Source organism: Budorcas taxicolor, chromosome 6 (assembly GCF_023091745.1).
Source record: "Budorcas taxicolor isolate Tak-1 chromosome 6, Takin1.1, whole genome shotgun sequence".
In the NCBI taxonomy this organism is placed as follows: domain Eukaryota; kingdom Metazoa; phylum Chordata; class Mammalia; order Artiodactyla; family Bovidae; genus Budorcas; species Budorcas taxicolor.
The window spans coordinates 22,837,508-22,850,846 of NC_068915.1; the positions used below are offsets into that span (position 1 = coordinate 22,837,508).

The window sequence follows — 13,339 nt, forward strand, 5'->3', positions numbered from 1 at the left end:
GCGGGAGTCCAGGCCGGTGAGCGTGTCACCACGTGCTGCGGGGAGGCGGGGACAGGGCCCTCCTCCTCCGGTTATTTGTAAAGAGCGCGGGGCCGGAGCTCAGAGTTTTTACATCGGACTCGCCAGGGATAGTCTTGAGAGAGGGGGAGGGAGGGTGTGGAGGAAAGAAAGAAGGTGAGAGACAGGGACTGACTTACGTGGACAAAAACAGACGCCGAAATACGCAGGCGAGGTGAGAGGTTAGCAGGTCAGCTCACCTACTTCTCTGCTTGCCAAAGATCTGGGAGATCTGGGAGAGGGAGGGTCCCGTTTAGACGGTCAAACCCCGGGACTCCGAAGGGGCCATTTCCTGCAGCTGCCCGGGGACTGCACGCCTCACCCCTTCTAAGTCTGCAGATGGAATTAATCAGAAAGAAAGGAAGGGGAGGTGGGGTTCTGTAGCCACTGTAGTTTTCTTCCTAAAAAGTGACGGGCTTTAGATCCGGAAGGAGCATGTGGCATCACACTACAAGCTAATCCTGGAATGTCTGCAAACTCCGCTCCGGAGCAGTTGGCCCCAAGCCCGGCGGGGCGTCCGAGGGCTCCGGCCTCGCAGTGCCCCCGAGGCCGACCGGCGGGTAGCCAGGTGGCCTTTATCTCTGTCCCCCTTTGTCCTTTTTATCTCAGGCTCTCCAGGAGGCCCGGGGGCCCGCTCTGTCTATCGCTCCCACCCCCCGGGCTGCACCGCCACTTCAATGCCCGGCAGGTCGCGGGCTGCTGCTATTTCGAAGGCGCCGGAGGACCAGGGGCGCCCCGCGCCACCGCTGACCCGGACCGGCGCCGACGCCTGACCGGCGTCCTTGGGCACCGACGCGGCTGCGCCCGGCACGTCCCTGTGCGCTCCAGTCCGTTTTGGGCCCGTGAGGGGCAACCGCGGCCAGGATGGCCCCGGGTCGAGCGGTGGCTGGGCTCCTGCTGTTGGCGGCCGCTGGCCTCGGAGGGGAGGCGGAGGTGCCCGGGCTCGCCTTCAGCGAGGATGTGCTGAGCGTGTTCGGCGCCAACAGGAGCCTGTCGGCGGCGCAGCTCGGGCGCCTGTTGGAGCGGCTGGGAACCGCCCCCGTGGAGGGCGCCCCCGAGCCGGGACAGCTGCACTTCAACCAGGTAGGGCCGGGCCGCCCTTCCCCAAACGCCGGGGTGTCCGGAGACGTCCATTTGTACTTGAACGTTGATTAAAGGGGACGAGCGCAGGAGAAAGAACTTGGTTTTGTCTCTCAAGTGTGAGGCGGGTCCTGATTTTTTTTTACTGAATCTGACTTTCTAGCCGAGGTCAAAGGGCTGGCGGTGACAAGGCAACCAGAAACTGCAGTTTTATGCCTGATGAGTTGAGCCGTCGGACGCTTGTGGTTATAAGATTTCATGCACAAGTTTATGAAGTAGTTGAGTGCGGGAAGCACCTTGAGAGATGCGTTTGAGATAGGAATGGAGTACTGAAGTCTTCCTGGCAGAGATAGTGGCTTACAGGCAGCCCCGTTAACAGCTGCTTGGTGGGTAACAGCTGCTAGCAAGGTATAATGTAGTTCTGTCTTTCCCCTGTAAGTTACAGGAGGCACTTAGGGCTGAAGGGCTTATTGTATAGAGACCAGGAGGCCGAGGGGGCCCTGAGACCAAGATCACACATCAACTGGTGATGGAACTGGGTTTAAAGCCATAGTTTTTATTCATCTATCAGGTCAAAGGTTTGGTTCTAATATTCATTCATTCATTCAAATAAAAAGAAAAAAAAACCAAAACCTATCTGAGTACAGATACACAGCATTGTTTAGGCGTTTGGTAATTCCTAAGATTTAAGGATCACCCTAAGTTACCTAGGCACAGTTAAGACCATACCTGTCAGTAAACTTCAAAAAGGGTATTAGAGAGTCTTCGATATTTCCATAATAAATAGCTTATGATTATTTCTTAAAATTGTGAAATAAGCAAAGTGTGCTTTTAGCATCCTTCCCAAAAATCCCCTCTCCTTTTTAAAACCCTGTTAACTCAGTGCTTTGATTGTTCCCTACCCCCCCCCCCCCCCCCCCCTTCTGCTGTGGTTCCAGTGATAACTGATGATGAATGGCAGTATTCAGTACTTTCGGTACTGTTTGTCACTTCTGGGTGATGTTAGTTTGAGTTACAAAAAGTTTTGTGGTCCAAAATGTTTGGGAATGTTATACTGTTACTCTACTCTTGATAATCTAGAGTTTCCCAATGTATCTGGCCTTCGATTACGATTAGGGAAGTATTAATCAGATAGTGAAGTGAAAGTCGCTCAGTCGTGTCTTTGTGACCCCATGGACTATACAGTTCATGGAATTCTCCAGGCCAGAATACTGGAGTGGGTGGTGGTGGTGGTTTAGTTGCTAAGTCGTGTCCGAGTCTTGTGACCCTATGGACTGTAGCCCGCCAGGCTTCTCTGTCCATGGGATTCTCCAGGCAAGAATAAATACAGGAGTGGGTAGCCCTTCCCTTCTCCAGGGGATCTTCCCACGCAGGGATCGAACCTAGGTCTCCCACATTGCAGGCAGATTCTTTACCACCAGGGAGGCCCCTTTAACCAGATAAATTTTTTGTTGATAACCTTATAGTTTGGCATTCATTTTGTTAGAAATATCTTACCTCAATTAAAACATGCAGTACCTAAGAAGTATAAGATTCTGATGCCATGAGGTATCAGAGTGCATGTCCTTTGATCTAGAAGGGTTTTATGGTCCTCTTATACAAGTTCTTTAGTAAACTCTCTATCCGATTCTTGCATGGCATTACATGCCAGAATGTAATGGCTAAGAAATGATACATTGGAAAAGCTGAAATGACTTCATATTATATTGGTGTTTTAGAAAATAAGGCTAACAACTAACTTCATAGGTATTTTCCATCTAGTTGCAGCCTCTTCAATCAAGGGAAACAGCTGAGCTGACTAAAGTATTTCTAGATAGGAGCAGGAGTGGTCGGTCATCTGCTTGGAAAGATGCCTGGGGACTTGACTTGCAGCTGCATATCTGTAGCCTACACATTGTTTTGACTTAAATTATCTCCTTATCTTGCAGTGTTTGGAGGTGTTGATGAATTATAAAGGGACAAAAGACCCCTGAGCCACACCTTGGCAAAGACAGTGGAAAATATACCTAAATAATTTAGGAAGTTGCTTAAGTTTGTTAGCAATATGATTCCCAGTTTATGAGTAAGTAGGTACCTCAATAGGTAAATTATAATATAGGTAAATTATACAACAACATGATGTATGTTGACACCTTGTTTTTCATTCTTCTGTTTGCATATTTAACTACACTCATTATGGCCTCTGTGGACATCAAAAAGAGATGAGAAAAAGCCCCTAATTACTTTGGAAACAAAGGGAAGCCAAGGAAAATTTATCACTTGATCAGACCTAGCAAACATCTGTTTGATATTCTAAAAAAGTTCTGCTGATAACAACCATCATCAGTTAATGGTCAGTTAAATGAAATGCCATTCCAGAAGAATCTGTTAATTTGCTGTCATTTACGTCTGCTCCAGCAGGAGACTATCCAGTTTGGAGCAAAATTTAGGGCTGTTAATATCTCCATACCGTAAAGAAGGTAACTTCAGTTTCCTCACCTGCAACAAAGTAGAATAATAATATATGGGAAAAACATGATTTTCTGACTTTGAAGACAGTTGAAAAGATAGAGTTTATTTCTTTGGACCAGGGATTTATTGAATCTTGTATGAGGTCTATTTACAAATGACATTGTTCCTTTGGATGAGAGCTTAAGCCAGTTTTTCTGCAGACTGCTAAAAATTTAAACAGTTCCGGTTTTCTAATATTTTTTCAGTATCCCTAAATACTATTAGGAGAAGAAAATGGCACCCCACTCCAGTACTCTTGCCTGGAAAATCCCATGGATGGAGGAGCGTGGTAGGCTACAGTCTACGGGGTCTCGAAGTCAGACACGACTGAGCGACTTCACTTTCACGTTTCACTTTCATGCATTGGAGAAGGAAATGGTAACCCTACTCCAGTGTTTTTGCCTGGAGAATCCCAGGGACATCGGAGCCTGGCGGGCTGCCGTCTATGGGGTTGCACAGAGTCGGACACAACTAAAGCGACTTAGCAGCAGCAGCAGCAAGTACTATTAAATTAGCTTGTTGCTCTGGGAGATCAAAGTGACCTGAGTTCAAACTGGAGACAATAGAATGATTGAGTTTACTGTTTTGCTTCTCATGGTTTTTGAGGGTACAAAGAGCAGGTAGAAGAAGTAGGCCAAACTATTGAGAGGAAGGAGCTCTTTTATCTAAATGGGTCTCTGGGGCCTAAGACAAAGTGTAGGTCTGCTCTATCTGAGGGAGTTTCCAGAATACAAAGGGATAGCTTCTTGGCCTTTTGGTTAAGAAGTGTAGAATACAAAGGGAAGCCCAAACTGAGTGAATACCCTGGGTGATTAATTGAGGGGATTTAAGAATGGGCTCAGTGCCACCTTTTGTTTGTTCTGATAGTCCTTTCTCATTCTCCAAGTGGTCTTTCTCTTTATTTCTCCTTCAAAACCCCTCATTTCTAAATTATCACACTCAGCTGCAGGAAATGTTTCTGTTTAAATCAGTCTCCTGGGGAGGGTTAGTGGGGGTGATGGGGGTGTGGGTGTGGGTGTGGCAGGTTGGCCTTTGAGGCAGCCTTTGTTTCCCACCATCTCTCTGCCTTTGACTTTTGCTTCTCTCTCCTAACCAGTTTTTCATTTGATACAAATCTTGCAGCATAGCTCCTGCATCTTTTTTTTTTTTCATTCACAGGTTGTTTTAAAACATCTTTCAATTCATAGTCAATCTTCATAAAGCAATACTTGGAGTATGCCTCTCTTCTTTCAGTTCTCCTCCATGATTTCTCTTGGCTGGTGAAGTCTAAATCTGGAGTCTGGCATTTGAGGCTCTGCACAGCAAGGTTAACCCTGAGATATCAACCTAACCTGCCCAGACCTAGCACTTCCTACATTAAACTAGTTACTCTTCTACAACTTCACCATATATTTTTATTCAAGCACTTTTGACCTCATTATCTTCCTTGCACCCTTTCCTGTTCCCAGCTGGGTTGTCCTTCATTTCCTTGAATTACCCTCTCGAAATCTTACACTTTTAAAAACCCAGCTACACTCTTCCATAAAATATTTCTAGGACTGCACAGCCACTGTTGATTTGCCGATTTCTCTTTTTTTGAATTCTTGAAATTTTTTCATGATGCTGATGAGACAGCTATTCATGTGTTGTAGAAATATTTTGAATAACTACTATGCTCTAATTAGAGTGGTCTTTAAAAGTACAAACCTAACCATACTGCTCAGTTAAATACCTTCAAGACAAACTTTGAACACTTAAAAGTGGCTGAAGTCTTTTTATGATCTGGTTCTTGTATATTTCCCAAGTCTTGTCCTTTGCTACTACTCCAGTCTTCATAGACTGCCAGTAGTTCCTGGTTCTGCATACACATTTGCTTATGTTTTAGGTATCAGTTTAGATATTACTTCTTCCAAGAAGCCTTTTGTAGCCTGTTTCAGGGGTTTAGTAGAAGCCCCTATATTAATTGGTACCTCTGCAATCATAACATATATTGAAATTGTAGTATAATATGTAAATAATTTATATATATTTTAATTTTCTGTTCACATGGTTGAATGTCCTCCCCTCCTCTGATATGATTTTGAATAAATTGAAGGGAATGATCTGACTCATCTCTTCAGAGGCTAGTGTAATGCCTGGTACACAACACATATTCATTATATGTGTATATATATATTTTTTTATATATATATATAATATATATGTATATTATATATATATATATATACCTATTTTTTTTTTAGCTGAGCCAGGTGGGGTCTTAGTTCCCTAACCAGGGATTGAACCTGGGCCCTCAGCAGTGAAAGCTCCATGTCCTAAACACTGGACCGCCATGGAATTTCCCATTATATATATTTTTGAATGAATGAGTGAAGATTGCTTAATATGAGTAAGGCAGTTTGAGCCTGCCGGAGAAGGCAATGGCACCCCACTCCAGCACTCTTGCCTAGAAAATCCCATGGACGGAGGAGCCTGGTGGGCTGCAGTGCCTGGGGTCGCTAAGAGTCTGGCACGACTGAACGACTTCACTTTGACTTTTCACTCTCATGCATTGGAGAAGGAAATGGCAACCCACTCCAGTGTTCTTGCCTGGAGAAGCCCAGGGATGGGGGAGCCTAGTGAGCTAGTTTCTAGGTAGATGTATGACATAGTGCACGTATGACTATAATGTATAATAGAATGATATATTTGATTAAAGAATTTTAAACAAAAGTGGAATGGGATCGGACTTGTGTTTTTAGAAAATTCTTCTGCATGAATGTGTGGAATGTGTCAGAGTGGGTCGAGACAGGAGCTAAGGAGGAAACTGCAGTGGTTTGTAGGAGCTGTAATGATCGCTTGAACCTGGAGAGGCCGTCAGGAGGTAGCATAAAGGCTCTGCCTTCTCTTAGGAGAACAGCCATGACTGAGGAGTAGGAAAAAAGTCCCAACGACAGTTATTTTCTACTGCAGCCTTTTGTCTGTACTGGTCATGCAACTATTATTAGACCTTTCCTTTCATTAATTTATGGCCCAAGGATGCCAGAGGAAGAGACAGGGAGGTAACTGTTGGCTTATTTCAGTGGGGACAGGCTGGTGGTTTGTAGCAAACACAGGAGTGTGTGTGTGGTTATTACATGCATGCTGTATGCATAACTTGTTGTCATTTATTGTACTTTTTCCTGGTATGCGAGCGGGTAACAGTGCATTAGATGAAGGACATGCTGGGAAGCACCAATTGTAGATGAATGAGAGAAAGCATCTGTTGTTGCCCTTTTTTTTCTTTCTTTCTTTTATGTTCTGAAAAATGATGGGATCAATGTCCTAGGAATGACTTTCAGGTGAAAAACTGTTTGGAATGGCAGGATGGAAGGGTGTGGTTGTACTTACGTCTTTGGTGTCTTTTCCTTTAAGACAATGGATTTACTCTGATTTATTATATCATTCTATTTAACTTGACTGTGTACCGTGTGATCATTGTTTCCAAAAGGTTTTGAGAAAGTGAGAGACATTCATAGCTCACTTGACCATGATGTCAAGAGCTTTAGTTTGCTCCCTTGCCAGGGATGATGGTAATCCATATGAGGAAATATCCTTCATTCTTTCCATATCTAACTCCCAAATTTGCATGTTTACCCACTACCCTAGGAGTCACACAGACTCTTGTGTACATAACATAAATAATTATATCTAAGGATTTATTGGTTTTTTTTTTCTTTTTCTGTATGACATACTCCTAACCAATTTATTTGTATTAACACATTTCAAGATCACAACAATCCTATGATAACGATACCATTATTAACTTTACACAGGAGAAATATGTGGTTCCGAGAGACTATGTAACTCAACGAAAATCAAACAGTAAGTGGTAGAACCGCAGACAATCCTAAATCCTGTCGACTAAAAAAGATGTACAACTTGAGAGCTGCGAGTTAAGTTTTATTTGGAGCAAAATGAGGACTGCAACCACGGAGAGAGCACCTCAGTTAGTTCTGGGAGACTGCTCCAAAGAGGCAGTGTGGGAAGGTCAATAGATAATATTTTGGTGAAGGAGGAGTTCAATGCAATTATGCGCTCGTTTTACAAAAGGTTTTCTGCTAGTTATTAGGAGCTGATGTCATCATGAAGGGATTTAGTACTTTTTTAGATAGGAGGAGATGCAAAGATTGGCTTATGAAATCAGTTTCTGAAAATATTTGACTATATTCCAGCAGAGTGCCTGGAGCACAGAGTGCCCCACTCCAGCCTGAGCTTCCTCAGGGGGTGCTGAAGGTCAGCAGCTGCAGCAGCGCAGGGTTCAACCTCTGCAGATGCAGGTGGCAAAAGTCCTTGTTGTTCAGCCGCTGGCAATGCCCTTGGCAAGTGTCAGTTTGTAGTTGACAACACATAAAATAGTGGGTTTTTTGAATTTTACTTTAGAAAATCATACTGTCTCTAGCCAGGGCAACTGTTACCTCAGATTTTGGTCTAACCATCAATTACTTATCTAGCTATATTGCTTAGTCACTTTAAGGGCAAAAAAATTATAATGATGATGATGGGTCCTTGTCCTCAGAGAGCTTTTAATCTAAGAAATAGGTGGGAAGTTGTGGGGAATATGTAAGGCAAAACTGCAGTAGTTAAATAATCACTGAAAGAAATATTACCAAGCATATCACAAGACTGTGTGTGATTAATTGCCAAATGAACACTTTTGGTAGCATGCTCTAATTGCTGAAAAGAGTGAGGGAGCCTTTTGGGAAACACCTCGTGAAGGAGTTACTACTCAGTCAGTTCTCTTTTTTTTTGGAGAATTTTGCTTGTTTGGTTTGGCTTTTAAAATACTTATTTGATGAACATCCGCTAGTACAAAATGTCTGTGCTATTAATCACAAGATGGATTTTCCAGTGGGTTCCTAATAGAAGGAAAATTCTCTAATAGAAGGAAAATTTATTTTATTTCTTTCTTATATGTTGAATTTTTCTTGGAGAAAATATTTTGGCAATAATAGTTCTCCTTATTCTGAGTTTCAAAGTTTTCCTGGAGAACAGCATATTAATCAACTTCTTTCTTCTGTGGATAGACTGTGGGTATGGGAGGAATACTCATGTCTAGTGTTAATTTTTTCAGTCTTGTTCTCACTTTTACTCCAGAAGAATTCTACCAATGAATTTACTCTCTCTTCTGGCAGTTTAGAGTATATGTTCTTTTTTAAAAAAAATTGTGCCATATTCTCTCTGGCAGATATTTCTTTTTTATGCTTATTAATTAATCATCTTTTTTCTTTTTTTATTGATGTACAATGCTATATGTTACTGGTGTACAATATAGTGATTCACAGCTTTTAAAAATTATACTTCATTTATAGTTATAAAATATTGGTTATGTTCCATACATTGTACAATACATCCTGATAACATATTATACATTGTAGTTTGCTCCTCTTAATCCTGCAAGTCCTCCTTTTTCATGCTTGTGGAGCAGCTGTGTTGCTGACTGCATAATACTGGAGAAAGAGGATGGTGCGTCCGTGCTAGGGAATGAGTTGAAGCAATGAGGGAAGAGCAGAGTATTTTAACAGAATTCCTAACTCTTGGACTCTCGTTGCCGCTAAGGTGAGAGTTTGAACTCTAACACAGTTATGAAGAGAGGGCTAGTAAACTTTCCCCCTTAATGAGGTAGATCTTCATCTCCCTTTAGAGATGTTCAAAGTGGAGTAGCTGAGTGGGAGATTTTGAGTTTTTGTGCTTTCCATGGTTCACACCATATTTCTGTTTCTTGAGGATGCCCACCTTGGGAAATGTTGAGGGGCAAAGTCTTCATTTCCCCATCATAAAAACCCATGGCTTTTCAACTATGACTGCAGCTTAAGAATTTTTTCTTTACATTCAGTATACATTTGAATCCTCGAGGTTCTATTTCTTTTGCTGGTAGTAGGGGCTTGAGGAAGAAGACTCTTGAAAGAGTCCCTTGGACAGCAAGGATATCAAACCAGTCAATACTAAAGGAAATCAACCTTGAATATTCATTGGAAGGACTGATGCTGAAGCTGAAACTCCAATGCTTTGGCCACCTGATGCAGAAAGCAGACTCACTGGAAAAGACCCTGCTGCCAGAAAAGATTGAAGGCAGGAGAAGGGGACGACAGAGGATGAGATGGTTGGATGGCATCACTGACTCAATGGATATGAGTTTGAGCAAACTCCAGGAGATTGTGAAGAACAGGAAAGGCTGGCGTGCTGCAATCCATGGGGTCGTAAAGAGTCAGACACGAGTAAGCAACTGAACGACAACAATCAATGGGGTTGGGGGAGAAAATAGGAATATAAATAGGCATGGGAAATAGGCCTGAAGTTAAGAAGGATTGACGTTTCTTAGGGAAAAGCAAAGCAACTTGCAGTGAGGGTTAGTCTAATGCGGTTGGTAATAAGAGTTTGCCAGTTACTTGGATTCAGAGTGGCATTTCCTCAAGGGACTGTCCATATTACTAAGTGCGCACAGTTAATATTAGGATCATTTACAATGCAATTTGTTAAAAAAAAAAAGATTGTTACTAAACTCTATAAAACCTAAGAAACTTGTAGGTTTCAGACAGTGTTCCCATCTCCAGTTCCAGGTGATGGTAGATTCTTGTTTGTAATTGAATATTGAAACTAATTTATTCTCCAACTGTTCCCAGTGTCTGTCTCAGGAGCCAAATGGATTTGCCGAGTCTTGAGATTTATTTTATAAAGAAATGAAACTATCACTGAATTACCTTTGTGATGATGGAATTTCGGAACATAGAAAATCTTCAGAATGGAGCCTTGTTTAATTTGGTTTTCATATCCTTCCAAAGATCCTCTGTTGTTTTTCTTGGCCTGAGGTTTAAGGAGAACAAAAACAAAAATCTGTGAATTCTAGATCAAAGGTGTTAACCTGAAAAGTAGTATTATGCCTTCCAAGTCCAAATATTTAGTACCTTACTTTATTTATACTTAACTGAATAGAGTAAAAAACTCAGGCAAACCTTGATAAGGCCTCTAAGGCTTTATTTCTGTGAACCTAGTTCAAAAATAATACACTTGTCATCGATACATTCAGTGGGTTTCTTAGGTCTCTAACTATAGAATAGAGTACAACAAAATGGTTAACAATTTAGTCTTGGTAGTTAAACCAGGCCTGGGCTGAAATTCTAATTCTGTCACTTATTAGCTGGGGAATCACAGCCAAGTGACTTAACCTCGTTAATCTTCAGTTTTCACATCTGTGACCTGAAAGAATGAAAACTTATAATAGGGTAGTTGTGAACTAAGATATACGAACAATAATAATAATTACTGAGCATTCATGATATTTTAGGCACTTCTATATTTAGTGTATTATGTGTAGTAAATCAAATAAAGAAGCTGTATTTTCCTGTATTACTTCAAATAGCAAGTAAAAAGACAATGCATGTGAAATACTTAGCCTGGCTCAAATTATGTGCTCAATGTATAGTTATTTTCATTATAATACTATGTTAGTTGATATACTATGTTACTATGTTAGGCTTTTTAATAGCTTAAAGATGATGCTGTGAAAGTGCTACACTCAATATGCCAGCAAATTTGGAAAACTCAGCAGTGGCTGCAGGACTGGAAAAGGTCAGTTTTCATTCCAACGCCAAAGAAAGGCAATGCCAAAGAATGCTCAAACGACCGCACAATTGCATTCATCTCACACGCTAGTAAAGTAATGCTCAATCTTCTCCAAGCCAGGCTTCAGCAATACGTGAACCGTGAACTTCCAGATGTTCAAGCTGGTTTTCGAAAAGGCAGAGGAACCAGAGATCCAATTGCCAACATCCGCTGGATCATGGAAAAAGCAAGAGAGTTCCAGAAAAACATCTATTTCTGCTTTATTGACTATGCCAAAGCCTTTGACTATGTGGATCACAAGAAACTGTGGAAAATTCTGAAAGAGATGGGAATACCAGACCACCTGACCTGCCTCTTGCGAAACCTATTTGCAGGTCAGGAAGCAACAGTTAGAACTGGACATGGAACAAGACTGGTTGCAAGTAGGAGAAAGAGTATGTCAAGGCTGTATATTGTCACCCTGCTTATTTAACTTATATGCAGAGCACATCATGAGAAACACTGGGCTGGAAGAAGCACAAGCTGGAATCAAGATTACCGGAAGAAATATCAATAACCTCAGATATGCAGATGACACCACCCTTATGGCAGAAAGTGAAGAGGAACTAAAAAGCCTCTTGATGAAAGTGAAAGCGGAGAGTGAAAAAGTTGGCTTAAAGCTCAACATTCAGAAAACGAAGATCATGGCATCTGGTCCCAACACTTCATTAGAAATAGATGGGGAAACAGTGGAAACAGTGTCAGACTTTATTTTTGGGGGCTCCAGAATCACTGCAGATGGTGATTACAGCCATGAAATTAAAAGATGCTTACTCCTTGGAAGGAAAGTTATGACCAACCTAGACAGCATATTCAAAAGCAGAGACATTACTTTGCCAACAAAGGTCCATCTAGTCAGGGCTGTGGTTTTTCTAGGGATCATGTATGGATGTGAGAGTTGGACTGTGAAGAAAGCTGAGCATTGAAGAATTGATGGTTTTGAACTGTGGTGTTGGAGAAGACTCTTGAGAGTCCCTTGGACTGCAAGGAGATCCAACCAGTCCATCCTAAAGGAGATCAGTCCTGGGTGTTCTTTGGAAGGAATGATGCTAAAGCTGAAACTCCAGTACTTTGGCCACCTCATGCGAAGAGTTGACTCATTGGAAACGACTCTGATGCTGGGAGGGATTAGGGGCAGGAGAAGAAGGGGAGGGCAGAGGATGAGATGGCTGGATGGCATCACCAACTCGATGGACGTGAGTTTGAGTGAACTCCGGCTCTGGGAGATGGTGATGGACAGGGAGGCCTGGCATGCTGCAATTCATGGGGTTGCAAAGAGTTGGACACGAGTGAGCGACTGAACTGAACTGAACTATCTTTAACAAAATTGTCTTTCACTGGAGGCCGGGGCACCTTAGGATCAGTCAACTTAGAAGAAAGCACTGCTATAAGAAGAGGGCAGGGATTAATGAAATAAAAAGTTCAGTGAGAACTACATCAGTCCAGTGAATTTGGTGTTAGTTTCCATGGTGATTCTCCTCTTGAGAAAGACTTTACTATTTGCCTCGTCTTCCTTGTCATCAAACAGTGGTAATAAACTCCTGAAACTGTAAACATTAGAGACTAATGACATAATTTGAGTATTTCAATAGACATTGAAATTGTAAACATTCCCTCTTTTCCAGGGGGCTTCAGAGGCTTTATTTAGGGGTTTTATAATTTATTTTTGTAATTTTTGTTTTATAATTTTTGTCCAAAGTTTACATCAGTACTGAAATGTGAATGATTGGAAGTCCACGTTATACTTGTAGAAATGGATGTAATTGTGTTTTTAAGTTCAAGACCTCCATATGGGTTTTGCAAGCCAGAAGTATCCGGGGTTCTCCAGACTCAGTTGACCTTTTCAGTTGGAAAGTAGGTAAGAGAATAGGAGCCATTGTGGTCTCACAGTGATAAGTGCGGGACATTTCTCTTCAGGGACAGGGAAAGAGAAGTTAGGCCAAACTTCAAAGGAGAGGTAAAATTAGGAGTGTGATTCTGATTTGGGTCACACACCCCGCTATAAATGACTATTGAACATATATGCTAGAAAACACATGGACCCTTCTATTAAGGGAGGCATCCTATTGATGATATCAGGTACTTGAGTTTGAGTAGCAAATCATGATGCTCT

The 13,339-nt window shown here is 42.0% G+C and overlaps 1 protein-coding gene across 1 annotated transcript in view; it reads left to right on the forward strand.

Moving 5' to 3' along the window:
* The first annotated feature begins 921 nt into the window (after window positions 1-921).
* Window positions 922-13,339, forward strand: part of SLC39A8 (solute carrier family 39 member 8) — an 80,131-nt gene continuing 67,713 nt past the window's right edge. The window contains exon 1 of the mRNA XM_052642187.1: window positions 922-1,140. Coding sequence (XP_052498147.1) covers window positions 922-1,140 — 219 coding nt within the window. The remainder of the gene's footprint in view (window positions 1,141-13,339) is intronic.